At 40.3% G+C, this 26,592-nt stretch overlaps 2 protein-coding genes across 3 annotated transcripts in view; one reads left to right on the top strand and one right to left on the bottom strand.

Moving 5' to 3' along the window:
* LOC122916724 (S-phase kinase-associated protein 1-like) overlaps positions 1–20,256 on the bottom strand; it is a 115,875-nt gene extending 95,619 nt beyond the window's left edge. The window contains exon 1 of the mRNA XM_044264144.1: positions 20,122–20,256. Within this exon, the coding sequence (XP_044120079.1) occupies positions 20,122–20,256 (135 nt within the window). The remainder of the gene's footprint in view (positions 1–20,121) is intronic.
* A 499-nt stretch (positions 20,257–20,755) lies between these two features.
* TMEM215 (transmembrane protein 215) lies at positions 20,756–25,668 on the top strand. 2 transcript variants are annotated; one of them, XM_044264302.1, is made up of 2 exons: positions 20,756–21,026; positions 21,331–25,668. In XM_044264302.1, the coding sequence occupies exon 2, from the start codon at positions 21,389–21,391 to the stop codon at positions 22,091–22,093; it is 705 nt and encodes a 234-aa protein (XP_044120237.1). In that variant the 5' UTR covers positions 20,756–21,026; positions 21,331–21,388; the 3' UTR covers positions 22,094–25,668. The 2 variants fall into 2 exon arrangements, with proteins under 2 accessions (XP_044120237.1, XP_044120236.1); XM_044264301.1 differs by having other exon boundaries at positions 20,756–21,171.
* The last annotated feature ends 924 nt before the right edge of the window (positions 25,669–26,592 follow it).

The raw sequence follows: 26,592 nt of genomic DNA, 5'->3' as shown, positions 1-26,592 counted from the left end.
GGATATCCAAATGTCCAATAAATGTAAAAAGGGGCTCATTAATCATTATGAAAATTCACTAAAACCACAACGTGATATCAAAACACACCCATCAGATAAAAAAATAATTGTAATCCTTATAGTACCAAATATTGATCAGGATGAGGAAGAGTCAGAACTCTCACTGCCGAAAAAAGATGTAAGAGACCACTTTTGGAAACAGTCTGACAACGCCTAATAAAATTGACCAGGCACATATCCTTCAACCCAGCAATTTTGCAGCTAAGAATATACCCTAGGGAAACACTTGCAAACGGACTCCAGGAGATGTATACAAGAATGTCCACAGTAACTTGGCTTCCATTAAACCCCAACTCAAAACAGCCCAAATGAGCAGTGGAATGAATAAATAATTGTGGCGCACTCCTCATCAAAGAAAATGAATGAATCTCAACCACACAAAACTACAGAAGGTGTCTGTCAAACAGTATGTTTAACAAAAGAAACAAGTCACCCAAGAAACTACCGAGTATGTTACCTTTTTACAGAGAGTTCCAAAATAGATAAAACTAAAAAATACATTGTTTAGGAATACACACATAGATTGTATTTCACTTATTTATTGCTGCCATATTAAACCATACAAAAACTTGGTGACTTAAAACACCAATGATTCTATTTGCTCATAATCCTATAGATCAGGGATTTACACCGAGCACACCAGAATTGGCTCCCATTTGCTCCACTTTGTGTGGAGACCCACCTGGGGTGACTCATATCTGGGGACGGGCTGGGACAGCTTGCCCCTGGGCCGGGAGTGGGGGCCACAAGAGTGTAGCACCTTTGTTGGCTTGAGTTTTCTCACAGCATGGTGGTTTCAGAGTCCCAAGAAAGAATATTCCAAAAGAACCCATTCCAATGTTTGCATAATGCTTATCACTGTCCCATTGGCCAAACCAAGTCATATGGACAGACTCAGAAGTCAATGTGGAAGTGACTACACAAGCACAGAATAAAGGAAGCCATGGTTCATTGGGAGACCACCAACACAATGGCCTACCACAGGTGGTAAAGTAAGAGATTAATTTTCTCAAAAACAGTGGTTACTTTTCAGGAGGAATGAGGAATCCAATTAGGAAGGAGTACAAAGAAAGCATCTAAAATATTGGTGATGTTTTGTTTATAAACTGACTGATAGTTAACCTAGGGCTTACTTTATTCTTCTTTAAAACAGAAATTTCACATGATACAAAATTATGCAGGCATTGAGATTTATATTTGTATACTTGCAAATAACCTACAAGGTATTAAATGAAAAACAGGGAAATATATTTGTTTATTATAAAGATCCCAACTATGTTTCAGAACTGTTGAAGAGCTGGAGGTAAATAAATCTCCACGCCACAGAGGTTTCTTAGCATAGTAGCAGAACCATGATCGATACACATTTTCTTATTATATTTTTCTGTGCTTTTGGAATCACTAAAACTTTATGGGGTAAAAATAGGAATGACACCTCCCACAAAGTGAGGGATTCCAGTAATCCCTGCACTTCATTCCTGTTCTTTTCATCATAGCTACCAGAAGTTAATTTCTGGAGCACAAGATATCCCAGGCTTTTCAGAATAGACTCTGATAAAAATTAAATCAGAACCACTTGAATTAGTTCTCAGACATGAATAGTATTGCCAAGCCCTCGATTTTGGTGTTCAAATGGGAACTGTCAGTCAGAGAGGGAAAGGGGCAGAGGGGACAGAAAGTGATGAATTGAGGTGTCTTGCAGCCTCTCTATTTTGAATCTCACAAGATACCAAGAATTTGGCAGTGTGGACTTTTTCTTTAGGTCATCTGCAAATACTCCTTCTTCTCTGATTTATAATCAGAGGAAGTTAATTCTAAGACCTATGGGACGTTATCGAGGAGAAGGGAAAGGCAAGTACTGTATAACCTAATAAATTAAGAGCGTGGGCCCTGGTATCCAACTTTTTCACTGTATGACCTTGTACAAGTTACTTAATATCTCCATACCTCAGTTTCCTCTTCTCTAAAATGGGAACAAAATAGTGCTACCTCACAGGGTTGTTGGAAGGATTAAATGAGATAATATATGTAAACTGCCTAAGTACAGAGCCTGGTTCATCAAAAGCAATCAATAAAAAACAGTTATCTCTGCTGCCAGTCTGTGTGAGGTATTTACATCTCTCATAGCGGATGCTTGCACAGGCCAGCTATGGGCTAACAATCTCCTGAGAGCTTCATGTATATTGATTAATATCACACCTAATCCTCATGATACCTGGGAATTAGATATTATTATCCCCATTTACTGATGGAAAAAAGGTCTGAAGTCCACAACCTGCCCAAGACCACAGAGTTCTTGAATAGCAGAGCAGGTTATCCCCAAACCTATAACTTTAAGCTGCCTCAAGCCCTTCTTGGTGCATGTGCTTTTCAGAAGTTTGGAGTCAGTGGTGGTTAAATTTCCTTACCTTAAGGGGCCTAAGTGACTTGCTCTCACCATCTGGTGTAAGACTGGAGAGAGAAGTTAGAGAAAAGCATTTTCCCCAACAGTCTGCCAAAAAAAAAGTTCCTCCAACTAGAGTATGAATCCTCTAAAAAACTTTACTTTATCCCTGTAGGAATGTCATTTCCCCCCAGTGCCCTCATCCAGCCTCAAGCGTATCTTCAAATCCCCGGAGTATTTATACAAAAGACTTAGGAGCTCAGGTGGGTTCTCCTGGGCTGCCTTTTACTCCAAGAAGCAGACGTTGCGCAACAGAACTAATAGGCTTCAAGTTACGTGAGCAGCAAGACTAACATCTTCTGCTAATAATGCTGTGAGTGATTTGAGCTCCCATTGGGCTATTACTCATAGCGAGACATTGACTTTACCCTCAGATTCTCAAAAGCACTTGGCTGATCTGAATTAATTAAGCCATATAATCCTCCTGAGAGTCAGAGAGAAAACCTAGCAAGAAAAAGAGGTGGGAGAAGAATGGGAAAGTGTTGTCTAATACTGAGATGAGCCTCCCCAGTGGACCCGTAATATTAATAACAAGTGAACCTCAGAGCATAGCTAATGATACCCTAGGGAAAATTACAAGTCATTTGTAACAACAGAAATTACCATTGGCAGTGATTAAAATGCTAGGATCTTAAAATACTAAGAGCTTGGGGTGCCTGGGTGGCTCAGTGGGTTAAGCCTCTGCCTTCAGCTCAAGTCATGATCTCAGGGTCCTGGGATCAAGCCCTGCATCTGGCTCTCTGCTCAGCAGGGAGCCTGCTTCCCTCCCCCTCTCTCTGCCTTCTGCTCTGCCTACTTGTGATCTCTCTCTCTCTCTCTCTGTGTCAAATAAATAAAATCTTAAAAAAAAAAATACGAAGAGTTCAAAGTGTCCTTAGAGATCATCTGGCATAATCTCCCACTTTAATACTGAAAAAGCAACCACTTAGATGAGTGAGAGCAGAAGACAGACCTGCTGATCCTCAGGACTCTTTCCTGCTGGTGGCGATGAGCTACCCAGGACTTTCCACTGATAATCCCTGCGGCAGGAGGTGCTGTGCCCAAACCAACTTCCTGCAGGACCAGCAGCCTCAAAGACTCCAGGTGTTTCACAGAGCTCTATAAAGAGCTACCCCAAAGCATAGACTATTCTGCACCTGAATGCAAAGTATTTGTCACCCAGTAACAAAGGCACTCCCTTTGGTCCATTAAAAAGGAGAGTAACAGGGTGAGGTCCCTCTGCTTCAGCACAGTTCACAAGTGCATCTAGCTGCACCCTGGCACAAGCTCACTTCTCTATAGAAAGCCAGGAGACTGAGGGCCCAGCATGTCTTCAGACCTTTCTTCCAGAGAGTTCCAACCCCTTCCAGCAACTTCTACTGGCATTCACCTACATTCTTCAGATGACCCACTAACACATCAGCCCTTCTAGCCTTCCCTGTGGTTATCTGTCACTAAATACATAATGGATATCTCTCCATGTAAGTACACAGAGATGAACATTGTCTTTTCTAATGACTGCATGATATTTTACTGCAGATGTACACCAGTATATAATCAGCCAATCTTTCTTTGTTGTTTCCAATTTAGGTCCTTCCAATTGTTCACATTTAAAGACAATAGAACAGTGACCACGTAGTTTTATACATTGCATCCTTGTCTGATCATTTCTTTAAGATAAATTCTTATAAATGGAATTGCCAAATCGAAGACTATGGACTTTTAAGAAGTTTTTGATATATAATCTGCCAAATTTTTCCCCCAAAAGTGGTGTCACAGTAGGTTCCCACAAGATTTCTGAGATGGATCATCAATGACTTCACTTTTCTTGCTTTTCATTCAGCTTCATTCCAATAAAAGCTAGTAGCCAAGGCAAATGCCGAATGGTACATTTACCAGAGGTCCAAAGAGTTTGGACAACTTTTTTGTAAATGGTGTTGGCTTTGAAGAAATGAGGAGATGTCATCCCTGGAACACTGAGATAAATATTATCCATCTTAATTTTGATGAAGACATCATTTTCTTTTTGTAAATTTCCAGTTTGGGATACTGATTACTTCTGCATGATGAAATGATGAAATATTGTTATTCCTTATTTTGCTTATCTATATTTTCTAATATTTTTACAATGTTCTTGTAATACCAGTGCACGTTTTTCAATTTTGGCACTATTGACAATTTGGTACAGAAAATTCTTTGTTATGGGGGCTGTCCTATGTGGCATAGGGTATTTTGTAGCTTCCCTGACCTCTACCCACAAGATGCCAGTAGCAACACCTGTTGTGCCAACTAAAAATGCCTCTAGATATTTCCACATATCTCCCCCAGCTGAGAACCATTGCTAGTGTAATAGACAAAATAAAAAATGATAATAAACATTTATAACACTCTGTGACAGATGTTTTTCTCAGTGTTTCCAGGTATTACCATGTTGATTATTTTCAACAATCCTTTGAAGTGGATACTATTATTATATCCATTTTATCTAAAAGGAAACTCAGAATAGAGAGGTGAGTAACATGCCCAAATTCACAGTTAGAAAATACAGAAGCCCAGATTGGAATCCAGTTGATTCTAGAGCCTGTGCTTGTAATCATTTTTCTGAAGGTACTTCCCACTGAAATACTTTTAAAGACTCTTTTTAGGGGTGCCTGGGTGGCTCAGTGGGTTAAAGCCTCCGCCTTTGGCTCAGGTCATGACCTCAGGGTCCTGGGGTCTAGCCCCGAGTTGGGCTCCCTGCTCTGCCTGCCTCTCTGCCACTTGTAATCTCTCTGTGTGTCGAATAAATAAATAAAATCTTTAAATTAAAAAAAAAGACTCTTTTTAGCCATTTAATTTTTTCCAGCATATCTTATAAAATATTTTAAATCATGTTCAATAATTCAATGAACATTCATATACTTATCACCTGAATTTAATGACTATCAAGAGTTTGCCATATTCGGGGCACCTGGGTGGCTCAGTGGGTTAAGCCGCTGCCTTCGGCTCAGGTCATGATCTCGGGGTCCTGGGATCGAGTCCCGCATCAGGCCCTCTGCTCGGCAGGGAGCCTGCTTCCTCCTCTCTCTCTGCCTCTCTGCCTACTTGTGATTTCTCTCTGTCAAATAAATAAATAAAATATTTTTTAAAAAAAAAGAGTTTGCCATATTCAACTCATTTGTCTCTTCCTTCTTTTCCCTCTTTCCTTTCTTCTCTCTTCTTGGTGCTTTTCTGCCCTCCTCCCTTTCTCTTCCTCTCCCTTTTTTTCCTTTCCTTCCTTTCTATCCTATCATTTCATTTTATATATAGTTCTAAAAACACAGTTATTTTCTTACATAGCCATAATGCTTATCACACCTAACAATATTTATTAAAATTCTTTGGTATCAATCCATATTCAAATTTCCCCGTTACCTCAAAAATGTTGTTTAATTCTTGAAAATGCCCAACTTCAGACACTAAGAAAGACAAAGCAGTATTTCTCCATTTATTGTGCACTGAAACTAAAAGAAAAGGGTAGTCATACAAGTGCATTTCATAGGAACTCTCTACCTGGTTTGAGCTGAAAATAAAAGGAAAACACCTGGTCCACAACCACAATAAAGATCCTACTGCTGGGCGCCTGGGTGGCTCAGTGGGTTAAGCCGCTGCCTTCGGCTCAGGTCATGATCTCAGGGTCCTGGGATCAAGTCCCACGTCGGGCTCTCTGCTCAGCAGGGGGCCTGCTTCCCTTCCCCTCTCTCTGCCTGCCTCTCTGCCTACTGTGATCTCTCTCTGTCAAATAAATAAAATCTTTAAAAAAAAAAAAAAAAAAAAAAGATCCTACTGCTGGTTTTGGGATATAAGTCCTGACATTAGGAGGAACACAGTTGATTATTAAAGTTAATTTTAATAACAGCAGGAAACTGGGGCTAGCCTTCAGAGTTTCTCTACTCAGCTTTCTCAGTGCATATTTATGATTTCATTTTAGTGCTTGTTGATTTACTGCCATTAGCCCCTAAAAACACTGACTCTTTCTTTCTGCTGTCCTTGAAACACAGTAGAAATTCCTTACAAGCCTGTGGTTAAAGACTAGCCTCCAAGAGGATGAAGACAGCACAAATTGGTCTTAATTTATTTGAGGGCAGGAGGTTGGAGAGCGAGCAGAATTCTTTGGAGACCAGCCAGAACCACTGATATTCCTTCACCCCACACTGCTACCTGCTGGAATGGGTTAGGGGCAAAAAGCAGGCTCCTCCTCGTATTAGTTTCCTATAGCTGCTGTAACAAATTGCCCCACACTTGGTAACTTAAAACAGCATACTTTTTTTTTTCATTTTATTTTATATATTTTTTTAATCATGATAAGTGTACCCTTTAATCTTCATCCCTATTTCACCCATCCACCCACCCACTCCCCTCTAGTAATCATTAGTTTGTTCTCTATAGGTAGGAGTCTGTTCCTTGGTTTGTCTCTCTCTTTCTCTTTTTTCCCTTTGCTTGTTTGTTTTGTTTCTTAAATTCTTAAATGAGTGAGATCATATGGTATTTGTCTGTCTCTGACTGACTTATTTTGCTTAGCATTATAGTCTCAAGCACTATCCATGTTGTTGCAAATGGAAAGATTTCATTCTTTTTCATGGCTGAGATATATATATATATACACACACATACATACACACACATACATACACACACATATATATTCATTCATTCTTCATTCATATATATATATATTCATTCAAAGAATGAGTATATAAATGTATATATATACACATACATATAAATAAAATTCATCTCTCAATAGACACTTGGGCTGCTTCCATATTTTAGCTATTGCAAATAATACTGCAATAAACATAGGGGTGAATATATACCTTTGAATTGGTGTTTTTGTATTTGGGGTGTATATACCCAGTGGTGTGATTACTGGATTGTAGGATAGTTCTACTTTTAACTTTTTGAGGAAACTCAAAAGGACTATTTTCACAGTAACTACACCAATTCACATTCCCCCTTTCTCCACATCCTCACCAACAGGTGTTTCTTGTGTGTTGATTTCAGCCATTCTGACAGGTATGAGGCAATATCTCATTGTAGTTTTGATTTGCAAAACTGATGTTGAGAATCTTTTCTTGTGTCTTTTGGCCATCTGAATGTCTTCTTCAGAGAAATGTCTATTCATGTCTTCTGCCCATTTTTTAATTGGATTAAGTGCTTTTTGGGTATTGAGTTGCACCAGTTCTTTATATAGTTTGGCTACTAACCCTTTATCAGATGTGTTATTTGCAAATATCTTCTCCCATTCAGCAGGTTACCTTTTAGTTTTGTTGACTGCTTCCTTCACTGTGCATAAACTTTTTGTTTTGATGTAGTCCCAATAGTTTATTTTTGCTTTTGTTTCTCTTGCCTCAGGAGACATAACTAGAAAAATGTTGCTATGCTGATGTCAGAAAGATTACTGCCTGTGCTCTCTTCTAGGATTTTTTATGATTTCAGGTCTCACATTTAACTCTTTATTCCATTTAGAGTTTATTTTTATATATGGTGTAAGAAAATGATTCCGATTTTTTTTAATTTTAAGTTTTTAAATTTATTTATTTGAGGGAGGAAAAGAACATGAGGGAGCAGGAAAGAAAGAGAGCACAAACCAGGGGGAGTGGTGAAGGGAGAAGCAGACTCCCCGCTGAGCAGGAAGCCTGATGTGGGACTTGATCTCAGGACCCTAGAATCATCACCTGAGCCAAAGGCAGACACTTAACCTACTGAGCCACTCAGGCACCCAAAAGTAATCCAGCTTCATTCTTTTGCATATGGCTGTTCAGTTTTCCTAGCAGGATTTGTTGAAGAGACTATCTTTTTTCCATTGTGTATTCATTCTTCCTTTCCCCAAGATTAACTAACCATATAATCATAAGTTTATTTCTAGGTTTTCTGTTCTATTCCACTGACCTATTTTTATGCCAGTACCATACTATTTTAACTATTGTCTCTTTGTAATATGACGTGAAATATGGAATTATGATACCTCCAGTTTTGGGTTTTTTTCAAGATTGCTTTGGCTATTTGAGGTCTTTTGTGGTTCCATAAAAATTTTAAGATTGTTTGTTCCAGTTTAAAATGGCACACATTTATTCCCTTACAGTTATGGAGGTAAGAAGTCAAAAATCACTGGTCCAAAACCTAGTGTCGACGAGGCAGAGCTTTTAGGGAAGAATCCATCTTCTTGCCTTTTCAAGTTTCTTCTTCTTCTTTTTTAAATTAAATTAATTTATTTATTTTCAGAAAAACAGTATTCATTATTTTTTCACCACACCCAGTGCTCCATGCAATCAGTGCCCTCTATAATACCCACCACCTGATACCCCAACCTCCCACCCCCCCGCCCCTTCAAACCCCTCAGATTGTTTTTCAGAGTCCATAGTCTCTCATGGTTCTCCTCCCCTTCCAATTTCCCCCAACTCCCTTCCCCTCTCTATCTCCCCTTGTCCTCCATGCTATTTGTTATGCTCCACAAATAAGTAAAGATGTGGTCCATATACACTATGGAGTATTATGCCTCCATCAGAAAGGATGAATACCCAACTTTTGTAGCAACATGGACGGGACTGGAAGAGATTATACTGAGTGAAAAAAGTCAAGCAGAGAGAGTCAATTATCATATGGTTTCACTTATTTGTGGAGCCTTTTCAATTTTCTTAAAGCTTCATTCTTTGCACTTTGGTTCTTGGCCCCTTCTTCCATCTTCAAAGCCAGCAGTGTAGCATCTGCCCTGGTGATTACATTGTCTTATTCTGTCATAGCTCCCTCTGCCTCGTTCTCTCTCTCTCTTTCTCTCTTCTTTTTAAGATTGTATTTATTTATTTGAGAGAGAGAGATCGCTTCTCGGCCTTTTGGCTAAGATCAAGTGTATTTATTTGAGAGAGAGAGAGAGAGGGACAGAGTGCAAGCAGTGGGCCGGGGCAAAGGGAGAGGGAGAAGCGGGCTCCCCACTCAGCAGAAGCCAGCCTACTCAATCACAGAAAATCAACCCCAGGACCCTGGGCTGAACGCAGAGTCTTAGTCTTACCTAACTGAGCCACCCAGGTGTCCCTGCCTCCTTCTTATAATACTTTTGAGATTACATTTAGAGCCCACCAGGTTAATCCATGATAAACTCCCCATCTCATAATCCAGAATTAATCACATCTGGAAAGCCCTTTTGCTATATAAGGTTACATTCACAGGTTTAGGAGCTGGGATCTGGGTATCTTTGGAGGCCATTATTCAACCTATCACAATTCCTCTTGAGCACAACTCATTCCAGTAGTAACACCACTTATATTTTGATACTACAACACCTTTTTCATGTGTTTTTCATTTGATTATCACAACAATCTTTCAAGTCGGGCTAAGTTTAGATTCTCCTAGAAGCAAACCCTGTGGTAGGGAGTTAAGTGCATGTGGTTTATTTCAGACGTGACCCGAGAAGCACGGACAGAGTGGAGAAGTGAGGAAGGGAGAGGAAGGAAGCCAATAAAACATGTGGAATCAAGCCAATTGCCACTGGGGAAAACTGGAGCTCTATCCCTTGGGAGATGAAGAGACAAAAAGTTGAAATAACCCCAATGTCTGTGAACTGACAAACAGATAAACAAAAGTGGTATAACCATGCAGTGGAATACTATTTGGCAATAAAAAGGAACAAAGTACTAATACATACTAAAACATGGATGAACCTCAAAAACATTATGCTCAGTGGAAGAAGCTGGACACAAAAGAATACATATGGTATGATTTCATCTGTACAAAATATTCAGAAAAGGCAAATCCATAGAGACAGAAAGTAGGTTAGTGGTTGCCTAGAACCGGGGGTGGGAATAAGGAGTGACTGTAAATGAGCACCAGGTTTCTTTTTAGGATGATGGAAATGTTCTAAAATCAGATTGTGGCGAAGACTGTACAACTCAATTCTTTGAATTGTATACCTCAAATGGATAAACTATATGAAATGTGAATTATACCTTAATAAAGCTACTTATAAATAATTATACCTTAATAAAGCTACTTTTAAAAAGGAGGAGGGAAGGAAGGAAAGGAAGTGAGGAAGGAAGGGACGAAAGAGAAAAGAAAAGAAGTTTGTCAGCCGTGATGGTCATAGTCCTCATAGTACTAGAATGTCTGAGAGGCCAAAATCTTCAGAATGTTGCTCTGCAAGAGAAAAGTGGAAGGTTTTGAAAAATTTTAGATGCAAGAGGTCCTACGAAACCTAATAAAACTCCCCCTTCCTTTAGCCCCCATCTTTTCTCTGAAGAGTGCTGCATAAACATAGCCAATGTCTGACCCACTGGTTCTTTCTTTTCTTTGGTTGATGGTGAATATCACTCTCTAGGTAGATACTCTGCGTAACATACTCTCTGTAACTTTCTAATGATGAAATATGATGGGAGCTGCTATTATTTTTTCTCTAAAAATACATCCAAACTGCCCTAATTATAAATTTCAGAGTTTTCAAAACTCTGCAGGCACAAACATTCAGATAAGCTCTTAGTTTCATCCCATAGTTTGATACTCTTTCACTGGGTAGGAATTTTTTAACACTCAAAGGATAATCTTATTTCCAAAGATTTGGGGAACCATCACTCTCGGGCCCATGTGTCTCTTATAGCATACTGAGGCACAACAGTATCAGAGGTTTTTGGCAAGTCTGGGAAGATTATACATATTTATTTATCAGTTAGAGCTCACCAGCTTTCTGTTTTTCTTTCATGGCTTTCTTCTTGTTTTCCAGGACTGTGATAAAATTAATCTCAAATTAGAGATTCACACAAATCTCTAATCTCATTTCTAGATTTTGGAAGCCCGAGGAAGGAGAGGTATGTGTGTCCGATTTGCAACTTAATTTATCATGATTGTAAAATATCCCAGTGTGTTGATGTAACATAATTTATATAACCATTTCATATTTTTCCATATTAAAATTAACATTATAATCAACACCCTTATTTATAAATCTGGGCATATGCCTCTGCTTTTAAAGAAATCTTTTTAGTGTCCACTGAATATAGTAATAAAATGAGTTGGTGGTCTCTGTTGGGTGACCCCCCAAAATTGGGTACCCCAATAATGGGTCTGTGATTAAAGGAGCAAGACTGATACTAAGTGAAGGTCAAGCAAAGCTTTATTTTGCACCAAGCATCAGGAATCAAACTGGCCCGCCAGGGCCGTACCTCTTACAGCGAGGGCAAACCCTCTCTGCTTTCCAGACTAACTTTATATTATAGAGTAAAGGCCATGTGGTTGGGCCTAGCCACACACAGGTGGCCAATGAAATTGTAACACACAGAGAAAGCTGCAGAGTCATGTTAGGTGACCAATTGAATTACAATTTACCCTAGTAGACATTTGATTTAGCCTATCACACCTTGGTTAGGATTGGCGCCAAAAGTCTCCCAAAGGGCGGGGGCCCATACTCCTTGGTAACTAGGAGACAGTATGCACCCCCACTGATTGAATACCTCCACCTGGCCTGACCCACCCTTGTACTTGGACTTTGTTACAACGGACTGGTTTCCGGGACTTGTTTTTAAGTAAGTTCCCCTGGTGGGGTGGGCAAAGTCAAATTAAGTTTTACAACAAAATGGCAGTTCAACCGGGGTGGGGCTGCTCTGGCTGAATAGGCCCTTACAGTCTCTGGGTTTTTATAAACATATATTACCAAAAGCTTGGGCATGTTAGTGCACTATGCTTAATCTAAGGACAAGAGGGTAAGAAAACAATCTTTAGTGTGGGGATCAAACCACATCAGAATTCTCTACTCCCCACTCTTCATGATTCCTAACAATTCATCTTCTAATCCTTTCTCTATTCTCTTACCAAAGACCCTGCACAGAATCAAAAGAAGGATAACATGGAGGAAGATCTAAGCTGTTGAATAGGCTCAGTCCTGGAGAGCAAATGCATGTTCGGCCGGAACCACTCAGATACCTAAAAGGTTTTCATCTTTGGAATCATTAATCTAACACTTTCATTTGCGCCAGCTTTATTTTTTAACTTAAGAACAGATTTGTGAAAATTCTAGGCATTCTTTGTACTTTTTACTGTGTTCTGCACAATCTAATGAGCTCTAATGAGCTGCAAGAATTTTTAAAACTCTGTTAATTGAGCACTGGAAAAACAGTGGAAGCTACTTTACACCTCTGAAGGTCCCAAGTGAAACAAAGAAAGAGGTAGAAATGCAGCTTTTACTAAAAATCTTAGTTACTTCCCAAGAGGTAGAAAAGATGGGAGAAGGTATAGAGGAAACATGAACACAACCAGATAAGTTAGAGGCTCTCAATAAATATTTGTTAAGTAAATGAGTCAGAATTACGGCCAAGAAAGGTAGAGGATGGGGGGGGGCGGGTGGAGTCAAGCCTCTAAGCAGGTGCATAAAAACAATCATGTTTAAGTCAAAAGGGAGAGAAATATTATATTTATTATTTTCTAGGTTGAAAACAGCCTTGTAAGAAATCTCAAAAGTGATTAGTATAAATCTGAAAGAAATGACAAAGTCCAACCCCAATTCAATATGAAAATTTATTTGCTTTCTTTCAACTTTTATGCATTCCCAATTTATTTCATATCCTTTTCCCTCCTGTGAGGAAGTGCTAGAATGAGGAAGGGGGCAGGATGAATTTAGGGAAAATGTAAAGGTAAGAAAATTCGAATTTGTTCACTTAGTCTTTCAAGTATTCGTGAATCTTTTATTCAACTTCTATTTATTGAGTGCTTAATATGTGCAGGAGATCATTCTTTTATTTTTAAAAATACTTTTTCATACTATAAAATAAGAGTAGAAATTTTGAAAAATTCATAACTGTATAGGGGCAACTGGGTGGCTCAGTAGATTAAGTCCTTCAGCTTAACCTGCCTTCAGCTAGGGTCAGGATCTCAGAGTCTCCCCGTGCTCCTTCTCCCCTGCCCCTCACCACTACTTGTGTGCTCTTTCTCTCTCTCTCTCTCAAATAAATTGGAAAAATTTTTTTAAAGAAAAATTCTTAACTATATAAAGAACATAGTTGTAATTATGTAATGTTCCACCACCTAGAAGTAACCAATTGTTCATATTTTGAGAGTATTCCCTTTTATTATATTTTATTTTTTGTATTCTAATTTCTTTTAGTTATCAGGATCCTATTAAACAGACTTTTTTCAAGGTATTGTAACAGAATTTTTTATTCTTAGTTTTTTTCATTAGCCTATATTAAGACCATTTTCACAGGTCACTAAAAAAATCTTCAAAATATAATTTTATGTGGGAATAGAATTCCCTTAACTGAACGTACAATATTTCCGTCAATGAATGCACCTTACTGTACATAACTTTTCCTCTGTTATTGGACATTTCAGTGCTTTCCAGTGTTTTACTACTAGCATACCCAAATGTTTTTTGTGCCCCTGATTATTCCCATAGGAAAGACCGCTAGAATCATAATGCTTGGGTCAAGCAGAACATGAGAAGCCCCGCAAGCCCTATCCAATAGAATGTTCTGTGATGATGAAATGCTTTACACCTGCACTGATATGGTAGCCAATCACCACATGTGACTACTGAGCACCTAAAATGTGGATAGCACACACACTCTCTCTTTCACTCTCTCTCTCTCAAATATATAAATTAATAAATAATTTTTTTAAAAAGCCGGGGGGTGCCTGGGTGACTCAGTCAGTTACGTGCCTGACTTCTGCTCAAGTCATGATCCTGGTGTCCTGAGATCAAGCCCTCTGTGAGGCTCCCTGCTCAGTGGAGAGTCTGCTTCTCCCTCTGTCCTTCACCGCACCCATGTACTCTCTTCCCCCCGCCCCTCTCTCTCAAATAAATAAATAAATAAAGTCTTTTAAGGGGGTGCCTGGTTGGCTCAGTCAGTTAGAACTCTGCCTTCAGCTCAGGTCATGATCTGGGGTCCTGCGATTAAGCCCTGCAGCTGGGTTCCCTACTTAGTGGGAACTCTGCTTCTTCTCTCTCTGCCCCTCCTCCTCCAATCATGCTCTGTATCTTGCTTTCTCTCTCTCTCTCAAATAAGTAAATAAAATCTTTTTTAAAAATCTTTTAAAAAATATGGATGGCACAACTGAGAAATGACTTTTTACTTAATTTCATTTTAATTAATATAAAATTAAATAGCCTTTTGTGGTTAATGGCTATGGTACTGGACAGTGCAGCAATACCCATTTAAAGTCTTAATTTGTGGGATGCCTGGGTGACTCAGGCATTCAGCATCTGCCTTCAGCTCAGGTCATGATCCCAGAGCCCTGAATCCAGCCACACATCTGGGTGCCTGCTCAGCAGGAAGTCTGTTTCTCCGTCTTCCACTCCCCCTGCTTGTGTTCTCTCTCTCTCTCGCTGTGTCTCCCCCTGTCAAATAAATAAATAAAATCTTTTAAAAAGAAAATAAAACCTTCATTTGTTTGGCTTTCAGAGATTTCAAAAGTGGTCTCCATCCTGTTTCCATAGCACTGAGTTTAAGAAGGTACTCATACCAGTTGTTTGTGCCGGCAAAGTCTGAGGAGGATAATGAAGATTTTATTTATGCTTCATGAACTGTACCTTGCTGTCATATCAAGTGGTCTCAGCAGACATGAGGCCAAGCTATGAGCAGGCCTGAATCTGACGCATGAAAATAAGCCTTATGTATAAATGGTAAACCTAGAGAGAAACTCTTTTGCTTCTACGGAGCTAGATGTGACCCTGCTTTACTCAGACATTATCATCCTCATCTGTGTGCTCACTGGTGAAGCTGTGGGGACTTCCTTCTACACCTTGAGATAAGTAAATGCCAATTAATTTACTTAGATGGTGCCTGGGTCTGTTCTGTCCATCAATACATACCGACTGTTGACGTTTTTCAATATAATGGTCATGCAAAAGATAGGAGCTTTTAAAAGACTCTCATCATATCTGGACATATTTCTTCCACTCAAGAGTCAGTACCAATACATTCCCACCATCAATATATGTGAGTGCTCATCTTAGAACACCACCCCCCAGTATAGGTATATTTTTTATATTTACAAATTTAATGGATTAACAAAATGACCATTTAAATGTATATATCTTACATCTTGACAGGCAAAATGCTAAGAGAGCTCCCGTCTTTTAGAAAGTTTTCTCTCTTGACCCCACGTAGCCACCTCTAGCTATCATCTCATTTCTCTGTTCTCCTCAACAGCAGAACACTTTTGAGTTATCTATGCTGTCTACCTCCAATCCTTTTCTATTCACTCTTGGACTCAGTTCATTCAAGAATGAACCACCATCCATTCCACCAGAACTGTTTTTCTAAAGGTCACCAATGACCTTCATTGTGTGAATCAATTCACCAGTGATTACTTTTCAGTCCTTTTCATACATGACCTATCAACAGAATTGATGCTCCCACATTAAAATGCTTTCTTTTTTTTTAAAGATTATTTATTTATTTATTTGACAGAGAGAGATCACAAGTAGGCAGAGAGGCAGGTAGAGAGAGAGAGAGAGGGAAGCAGGCTCCCTGCTGAGCAGAGAGCCTGATGCAGGACTCGATCTTGGGACCCTGAGATCATGACCTGAGCCGAAAGCAGTGGCTTAACCCACTGAGCCACCCAGGTGCCCCTAAAATGCTTTCTTCTTTTGGCTTCTTGGACATCCCTCCATTTTCTCTGCTCACTGAACAGTTAGTTCTTTATAGTCTCTTGCTAGTTCTTCCTCATCTCTCCATCCTCAAAAAGTTGATGTTCCTTAGTAATTAGTACTTGGACTTCTCAAATTGATCAATGCTTGATCCCTAAGTTATCTCTTTAGTCCCAGGGCTTTAGATGTTACCCATGTTCTAGGAGCCTCCAAAATTATTATCTCTAGCTCAGACCTCTCTCTCAAAATCCAGACTTGCACACCAACTCTATCAACATATATCAACTTTGATATATCAAGTGAACACATCCAAATTCAAGTTTTTGATTTCCCACCTCAAATCTCAAGTATTAGAATCATCCTTGACCACTGAGTTTTCCTCACATCCCAAATCTAAATCTGTCAACTTAGGTGAAGATATATCCAGAATTTGACCCACTTCTTGCCACATCCACTGTTATCATCCTAGTTCAAGTCACTATCATGTCTCGTCTGGGCAGTTGTAATAGTATCCCAACTGCTCTCCTTATGTCTGCCCTTGACCTGACTTAAGTCTATTTTCTGTACACAGCTAGGAGCCTGTTAAAACAGTTGGGACTTCACCCTCTTTTCCCCAAAAACTTCAACCAGGCCTAACTCTAACATGTGTGAGGCTGCAGGCAAAAATAAAGTGAATGCTGCCTTTCTCTTCCCATCCTGGTTCTGTTCTAAACCATGAAGGAGTAGATAGGCAGTGTACAGATTCCCCCCCTTGCATATCAGAGCTTTATCTATACTCAAAAACACAGTGGTCCCTTAGCCATCCCACAGGCCTAGGGATGTGCTAGAGGAGCCCAAGAAAGAATCTACTGAAGAGAAGGATCAGTATAGGGTCTAGGTCTGCAGTGGAGTGGCAATGTTCCAAATGGAGGCTGCCTGGTCAGCCTGAATCCCAGAGCACAGCTGCCCCATCATAGACACATAGGATGAGCAGACAGCCCTTGAGGTCTGGAAGACTTTTGTTGCCATAGCATAATCTATCCTATCCTACACATATCTTGCTCTGTGAACATGAGTTCTATAAAGGCAGACCATATCCTATTGGACATGTATCCCCAGCAGCTAGCACAGTGCCAAGCACATAATAAATACTCAAGTAATATTGCAGAAATGCAACCTTTCTGGATTTCATCTGTGTAATAAAGAGGGTTAGAGTAGATATTTTATAAAGTATCTTCAAACTCTAGCATCCCGTGATTTCTGTAATTTCAGAAATAAAAGGTTCTGCATTTTCTTCTCAAACACCCACATGCCAAAGCCTCATTCCAACCTGAATTTCCATTCTTTTCTGATGAAAAGCTTTTGTACATAGCTATATAGGCTTAGAGCATTACAAGAACTGCTTAAGGTTTTAAAATCCTACTGCAATCAGCCTGTAAGGGCAAGGAATTAATGCCTTTTCTGTCCCCAAATATTGTGACCCTGAGTGATGTCTCCCCCACCCAGCCAACCACTTTTGTTGCTGGGCTTGGGCCAGTATACTCGCTATTCAAAGACCATCTGAAAAAAAGGGGGAAAAAAAAGGCCATTTGAAATTACCTCTAAGAAGGAACTTTGCTTTGAGAATCAGGCTTATAATTAAACAGTAATTGAAGTTTCCTATGGTTTTATGCATAGGTCTTATTTAATGCTTAAGTAGATAAACAGAATGTCTTAAAAGTCAGAATGGAATTAGATGCTCCTATAAGAGAGCAGAGGTCTCTGCTCAGCAACGTGCTTCTTTAAAATCCAACCTGGTTTCCAGCACTTTGGTGACACCACCTACATGACAATGACATCAGTCTGCCCTGCAGAAGTGACTGTCAGAGAACCATGGAATGATAGGGCTGACAGGGATCTCAGCTAGCTCCTCATTCAAAGTCCTTATATCACAAGAAATTAAAACCCAGGGAGGTAAAGTGATTTGCCTCAGGTCACAGGCAAACGAGGAGAAGATCAGGGATTTAGGAGGTAAGACTAAGACTACGATGACTTAGGTGACTTACTGGATGCAGGTTGTTAGGGAGAGAAAGTAATGGAGGACAATTGCAAACTGCTCAGTGGGGGTCAAACGAGAAAGAGCAACTTTGAAGGAAATCCAATGAGTGCAGTTGGGGTCATGTTGAGTTTGAAGTGTCTGTGTGCCATGCAGACAGGTACTAAGCAGACAGATATTACAAATCTGAAACTGAAGAAAAGGATAAAGTTAAAGAGAGAAATTGAGGAGTCACCATCCTACCCACTTCGTGTTTAAAATGACTATACAGCAAGGAAAGAAATCAGGAAAAGGGAGTATCAGGGACATAACCAGCAGAATACTGACATCTAAGAGTTTTGTTAAAAATAAAAATAAATAAAATAAAGAAGAGCTTAAATAAAAAATAAAGAAAGAGCTTAAATAAAATAAAGAAGAGCTTAAATTAAAAAGGAGCTTAACAAAAGAGTGGCCAGAGAATAGGAGGGAAACTGGGATAGAACGGTGTTAGTAAAGTCAGGGCAAGAGAAGTTTTCAAGAAGGGAAACGTGTTCAGCTGTGGCACACACACTGCTAGCCGCCTCCCCAATGTTCATTCTCCTTTTTTTCCTTGCTAACAAAGTCCTAATTGTTTTTCAGAATGGCACTAAATCTAGTAAAAATTAAACCGTGATTTCCCAGGCTCCTTTGCATCTAGAAGTCATCCGTATGACATCCCTCTGGCCAATTAGATATAACCAGATGTCTATCTACTTGGTGAGACTGTCAAGAAAACAACTATTTTCTTGATATAAATTTTCAAACAGCTGGCATCTCGCTTTTACCCTTTGCCTTTTCCCCTTTCCTTCTTCCTGGATAATGATTCTATGTCCAGAAATATAGCAGCTATCTAATGAGCATGAGCACAAAGGACACACACACACATGCGTGCGTGCACACACACACACACACACTATAGATGATATGGAAAATCAGGAGTCTGATTCCTGATCTACTCAGTTGAATGAGTGAGAAATGTGGGAGTCAACCTTGACTCCTACGACCATCTTACTGCCTTTGGTCCAAGATCCTTGACTTTACCCTTAAATATCCTTCAAATTCACTTTCTTCTAACCACCCCTAAAGTCTCTGCATTGCTCAGGCCCATAGTGTGCCTTGCCAAGCTGACTGAACTGTGCTAGAAGCTTTCCCTGCTTCCACACTTACCCCCTAAAACCTGTCCTCTAGTCTTCTGTCACCATGTCAAAAAAACGGGATGATTTTATGTTCATTCCTGCTGAAAATATTTCCATGGCTCTCATGGCCTAGTGGATAAAATTGAAGGTGCTTAGCCCCACAGTTGGGCTCTTTATGATTTGGCTCATGCCTTATATTGATTATGACCTAATTATTATGCAAATATATAGTGGTTCACTACCACTTTGTGAACAAGGACCACTTACCAAGTATTGTGCTAAGAGCTTTACATTTATTTAGTCCTCATAATGCTTCCCCACACATTTGATAGTACTATTCTCATTTTGCAGTTGGGTCAACTGACTCTCAGAAAGGTTAAGTCACTTGCCCAAGAACACTCAGCTTCTTTAAGCAGGGGAAGGCCTGAATGTCAAAGCTCTTTCAAAGTTCTTTCCACTGCAGTGCCTTGACATGAAAGAATGTACACGTCTCTCCTTGTCCCTTGTCCCTTGTCAAAACCAGTCATCCCGTTCTGGCCAAAGGAATCTATCCCCCACTATGATGGAAAGAAAACAGGTTCTTCATACCAGCTTCTGCAAGGGAGAAGAGAATCGCCCAAAGCTGGAGCTGCATGGTGGGCTGGTTGGCCTGACCCTCCCTTCCCTCTCCTCGCCAGCTGGACGTCAGGTGCGAAGTGCAGGGATGGGGATGGGGTCAGAGAGCCCTTCTCCTTTGACCTAGCCGGCCTGGCTGGTGCCACCAGAGTATTGGAGTAGGATCCCATCTCCAAGCACCCCCTCCAGTGTCCGGAGCTGGAAGATCGGGGGAAAGCCTCTGGTGACTCCCTAAAGTCTCGAGCAAGACCCGATACCCACTCCTCACCACTGTATCAGCCTGGGAGCCGGTCCCGGGGACTCGGGCTGCGCAACCTACTCGATTGCGGGAGCGGTTCTGCACACCGCTGCCGCCCAGCGCCGGCACCAAGAGCAGTCGGCCAGCAGTGGGACCCTGGAGCATTCCGTGCAGCCCTCTGAGCCCTGAGAGCCTAGCGGTTGAGAGGCCCGCGGTCAGAGAACCCCCCCCCCCCCCCGGGAGCTCTGCTATCAGTCGGGTCGCATCATCCAGATGTGTAACTGGAGAAAGGTCCAGGTCCCCGAGGAAGATCTCCAGCTAGCACTCTCTGGCCCTCGGACCTGAACTCGGGGTCCAGGCTGCCCCGTGGGCAAACCGTCCCGAGTCCCGCTCTCTGGCCAGCTACAGCCTTGCGCCCCCAGACTCTCCCCAGGCACTGAGGCAGTTGCAGGCGTCCTGCTCAGCCCTCCTGGGCAGCGGCGGAACGAACCCCAGCTGCTCCAAGCACCCCGACTGGACCCTGGGCAACCACTTCTGTCCGGGTGGCTCTCCCCGGGGTCTGAACCCCTCGCGCCCCCGCGCGTCCTTCTTTGTTTCTGAGCTTGCTCTGAAAGTGATGTAACGAGGCCAGACTCGCGCGCTGCTTTCCCTCTTTCCCAGACTAAGTCCTTCCTCCCTCCAGGACCCGGGGCTCTGCGCCAGAGCCCGGCGCTGGGCTGTGCCTCCACTCCACTCGGAGAGCTCTGGAGACCGACGCGCACTGTGGAGAAAGACGCGCTCCCACGTCCCAGCTCCTGGATGCAGAGTCAGTGGGGAAAGCGAGCCTTTCCTTACAGAAACAAGGGAGAGAGCCGAGGGGCAGCTGTTGTGGAGGTTTCTAAGGAGACTCAGACTGGCTTCTTTCCCTGCTCCTGGGAGACAGCAGGAAACCTCAGGTACCTCAGTGACCCCAGTCTCTGTATGTTTATATGAAAGAGAAAGAGGCAGTAAGAAAGAGAGGAAAAAAGAGAGAGAGAGAAACAGAGGAAGAAATAGAGATCCAGAGACCGTGGTTGACAGACAAGTGGAGACAGACAACGGGTAAGAGAGAGAGAGACTTGGTGGGTGGAAAATTGATTGTTTCCTTCATCCCTCTTCTTTCTTTCTTTCTTTCTTTCTTTCTTTCTTTCTTTCTTTCTTTCTTTTCTTTCTCTCTTTCTCTCTTTCTCTTTTAACCCACTGTGGTTTTGCCTCTGACAGAAAAGAGAACTGCTGCTCCCTAGCCAGCAAGTAGCCCCCAATCTGGATGGAGTGAAAGATGCGGCCTGATGATATAAACCCGAGGACTGGGCTGGTGGTGGCCCTGGTCAGTGTCTTTCTGGTCTTTGGCTTCATGTTCACCGTCTCTGGGATGAAAGGAGAGACTCTTGGAAACATCCCCCTCCTGGCCATCGGGCCAGCCATCTGCCTACCAGGCATCGCAGCCATTGCCCTGGCCAGGAAAACTGAGGGATGCACCAAGTGGCCTGAAAATGAGCTGCTATGGGTCCGCAAGTTGCCCTGCTTCCGGAAACCCAAGGACAAGGAGGTGGTGGAACTGCTGCGGACCCCTTCAGACCTGGAATCGGGCAAGGGAAGCTCAGATGAGCTGGCTAAGAAGGCCGGCCTCAGGGGGAAGCCCCCCTGCCAGGGGCAGACAGAGGTGGCTGTGGCCAGTTCCATCACCACCCCCACACCCACGGAAGGAGAACGCCAGAGCCTGGTCCAGAACGGGCATCAGGAGGAGACATCCAGATACCTGGATGGCTACTGTCCCTCAGGCAGTTCCCTTGTCTACAGTGCCTTGGATGCCAAGTGCTCAGCCTGGGACAGATCTGACTGCCCGGAGCCTGAGGACAGCATCTTCTTTGTGCCCCAGGACAGTATCATCGTTTGCTCCTACAAGCAGAACAGTCCCTATGACAGATACTGTTGTTACATCAATCAGAGCCAAGGCAGGTGGGACCACGAGACAATAGTCTAAGCTTTGCATACAAGAGTCGCTGTGTTGATAGAAATGTGACTACACTCAGCTTCCTGGGGAAGGAAACTGCCCTGCTCAACAGCCTTCAAACTGTTAGAAATTGACTTGGTATGTGATGGGTGTGCAAGCCTTGGGTGCCTGAAGGCATGTAAATAGGCATGTTGGGGACACATTTTAGAGAAGGGTGATGAGGGTTAAGGACACTGAAGAGGCAGTGAGTAGGAGAGAAAGCAGTTCCAATTGCTTTTTAACAATTAAACCATGTTGGATGTTTTGTAAAATAACCCAGAAAGTGCTACTCAGCACCTGCTAAAAGCAAGATAAATCTAGAGTAGGCTGCAGATATCAGGCATGAAATGATACATGGGCTTGCCATAGGGAAACTGAGCAGCTTTCAGTTGGAATAAATCAAAAGACAAAACAATTTAGTGCTTCATTGTATGAAATGATTTTTTCCAGTGAAAGCTTTTCACACTTATTATTTGCTGAAAGAAAAAAGTCAAGACAGAAAAGCTACTCCCTCCTTAGGTGGAATGGTTTTAGGAGAAAGGGGAGTTGAATTATGTAATTGAGTTTTATCCTCTGACAAGATCAGAGATTTCAAATAAAGTAAAATAAGTGTGTGACCAGCTAGGTAAAAAACTAAAAATTTTAGATGGCTATGTTACTTCTTAAACTATTCATTTAAATTGATTTACTGGGTCTTTATCTTAAGTGTTTTTTTTAATATTTGCTATCATTCATGTATAATTTGCTCATCGGGTGCAAAATGACTTGATGTAATATTTTCATTGATTAGAATTTGTGTTCATCAAGTCAAAATGGGTTTTACATATGTATACAAGTGTCTTTAACATTTCTGGGAGTCCTGGTAATAACTATTCCTATATGCCTTTTGAAATCTGAAAACTATGAAATCAACACATTAGTCTTGAACTTTATGCAGAATTTACATAAAAAGCAATGGTTAAACTTCTGGAAGTGTCATTATTTGTACATTTATTCAACATTCTCAGAGACTATAAATGCCAATGAAACAAAAGTTAATCTACTAGATTAAACTAAAGCTCAGTTTTTATTAAGTTCACCTAATCAGTGAGCATTGCATGACAAAGGTCTGTTTTATTTCATACTTAATTTTTTTGCTGCTGTGGGAAAAAGGCACAAAGGGATCCTAAAATGTATTTTCTGTTTCACTTGCTTAACTATAATAGACAAGAGGGCAATCAGCCAGGATACCATTTAGTCCCTGTTGAAGAGAAATATTGAATTATATAGAGAAATCATGGTATATTTCATCTTGAAGATCAGAATATTTTGTCTCCTTCAAAGAATGATGATTTATTGTTAATGATCAGAGAGTTTCAGCCACCTTTTCCCTAAAGGGGAATTGAGGACACAAATTCTGGCCATACCCCTTTTGTATATTTCAGATCCAAGTCTGCAAGTCTTTAAGTGTAGCATTCAGTCTTAAGAATCATGCCCTTAAAAATCACAATTTCCAAACCAAGTTCAACATCAAAAGAGTATGATTTTTTTTTTTTTAGTAGGGCTTAAATGTCAGAAAATGAGATGTGTGATCCTGAGCAAAATTTATCTTCTTGTACCTCAGTTCTCACTCTTCAGAAATCAGGGAGGAGTGGGACTGACTTACACTAGAGTATGTCTATCGTTCATTCCCGGTTTGAATATTCTATGGCATCATGTCAAAGACACTTTATATAATGCCAGGGGATGAGATATAACAAAATGCATGCCAAAGTTATGCAATTCATGATAAAAATTATATGACATGGATTAACTTCTTACTGCTGCTCAAAATAATTTTGTAGGTGTATGAAAGCAGATTTGTTTTATTGCCAAATATTATTTATTTACCAAATACATTACTGGAAATAAATATGTTAATTAAGGATAAATTTTTTTTGGTATTGGTATAGCCCCCAAATAATCCACTCGATGCAATAAATGTAATCTACTTTAGATTTGGCATGGAGGGAAAATAGTTTCCTAAAATCACAGTACCCCTTAATAACTCTGGGGCATTTTGAAAGATGAAAATTGTGTTTCAATGAAGGTGAAAATTATTGGATTATTCTCTTAGGAATAAAAACTTCTAATCTGAACAAAAAAAACCCCCTTCTAATCTGTTTGCCATTTGTGGACATCTTCAGGGATGAAGAGATAGCAAGACAGCAGAGAGATGTTCACAAAGACTCAGCAAATCCAATACAGGGTCTGAAAAGAGATGCTTGCAGTGTTAAGTATGGTTTAGGTGTGGAAAAGTTACTTTTTGATTTCTTGGAATTAGTTCAAACCCCTTGAGATCTCTCTCTCTCTCTCTCTCTCTCTCACACACACACACACACACACACCTCAATGTCCAAATCCAAAGTTAATTAATAGTTTAGAAATCTAAGATATTTCATCACATTTTCAAGTTCTATTTCAGAAGCCACTTACTTTGGTCTTCTTCTTCCGTCCACCTACTTAAGATACTTAAGGTATCTAAATATGCTCTTGAGGGAATTTTCTGCAGTGCTAAAATAATGGTTTGCAAATGTTGACTGCGTGGCTTAACTTTGACCAGAAAGAATAAAACATGTGATTGTATGTGTGAATTTTTAAAAAAAATCTTATATTAGGTAATCCCTTCCTAATATATAGGAAGGTAGCCTAGTGCCCCAAATCAACTCTCAGTGGTTGGGGAAACATTTAGTGCTATTCAGGGGAAGGCAGCCATTCTGTTGAACAGAGGTGGAAGAGAAGGAAAACAAGGTGAGAAACATGAGTGAGCTTGTTAGAGGAAAACAGCAGCTCATTCTAGTCAACAGATGTAGCAAATATTAACATAATAGACAGGAGGGCTATTCCTTGTATACATTAAGCACTTTGAGACAGACATAAAACAAACTAGTTATTTTTTTTTACTTGCTACTAATCCAAATAGTCATTTCAACTTGATTTTAAATAGGCATTTTATTTTTGAAATTATTTCTATTGACTTTTTCTTGTTCAATATTCCTATCTATTATGCTCATGGATTCTTTCTCCAAACTGCTTTTTGATGTTAAAGTGTGAATTCAGCCAAGATTCCCATGCTAGAACATATTTAGACAACTGTTTCAAGATTTAGTTTCTGTTACAATCATGGCAAACAAAATCCATATATATTTAAGTTCAGACTCACTTCCAAACCCTACCAATCAGGTCCTTTGGAAATGTTTTCAGTACTATGGGCTCTTAATATACACTTAACTGACACATGTAGGGAAGATTCATTCTCTTAAATGCTTTTCTCTTTTGTAATATCCAATCTCTATTTATCTATTAACATCTCCACTCTGCATCTGTAGTATCATTTACTTGGTAAATTCACTGTTACTACTACTTTATAACATTAAAGAAAATTTTTTTGAAAATCCACAGCCTCACTCTCCTTACAGAACTACTGCATTTCCATTTTAGCATATCATCCTCCAGGACTTCCCCACATGCACCTTAAATATTATAATTGTGTGGTTTTCCTTTCTCTCTTATTTATATGCTAAGTATGTTTTCATGTTTCTACGCAGTGTTCCTTATTACCATTTAACAATTGTGTAATACGCCATTTTTGAGAGGTACCATAATTTAACATGCCATTCCTTATTGCTAGTCAGATAACATGTTTTATGGATGATTTTGCATGGCTTTTTTTCTATTGTTGGTAACACAGCTACATTATTTGTCATTTGCCCAGAGAGGTGAATATTTATAATCAAAAAGCTGTCTCCTTATAGATGAAAGTAAAGGGGAAGAAATGTGTAAATGGATCAAACACTTGATATTATTGGTTTTCTCTTGATTCATGGGCAAGACATAGAGTAAGAGACAAAATAATGCTTCTCAAAAAGGTACGCCCTTTGGGACCAGAGCCAGTATTTTTAAGAATAAGGTGAGACGGAGCCTGTGTTTTTAAGAGTAAGGTGGAACATTTCCCCAGTTAAGATACCACTAGTGTATATCTCAAAATCAGTTTACAGTGGTGTCAATTTTTAAGAGCATAATGTTGAACAAGCAAAATGAAAAATAGATGTAGACAGTAATTACTTTGTAATATTGCAAAGGCACATTCTTAAAGTATCTCACCATTTATTTTATTATATATTTAATATGTATGTATACTGTTACCTATTAGTGACTTACAAGTAAGTGAACTGGAATTTCAGGAATTCAGCAGAATCTACCCATGAGTTTTCTGTTTCTTCCCTCAGTGGAAAAAATGAACTGAAGATGGAATTATGGACAAATGCTCAGCTCAACCAGATATCTCAATAAAGAACTGAATTCCATTCAGCCTCTCGTCCAGAGAACATGAAATCCTATAAACCCCAATGAGTCATGTCCTTGATTTCTCACCACCTACCTCAGGCTCCTCATCTCATGAACACCTCAAAGAAAAAGTTTATACGTAATGCTGTCCAGATACAAATAGGTAGACATTGATATCAGATGTC

The sequence above is a fragment of the Neovison vison genome, chromosome 9 (genome assembly GCF_020171115.1).
Source record: "Neovison vison isolate M4711 chromosome 9, ASM_NN_V1, whole genome shotgun sequence".
NCBI lineage: Eukaryota > Metazoa > Chordata > Mammalia > Carnivora > Mustelidae > Neogale > Neogale vison.
This window is presented reverse-complemented; position numbering and strand designations above follow the sequence as displayed.

Excerpts from the sequence above, each read along its gene's own strand:
- TMEM215 (XM_044264302.1), top strand. The coding sequence starts at position 21,389 with ATGCGGCCTGATGATATAAACCCGAGGACTGGGCTGGTGGTGGCCCTG.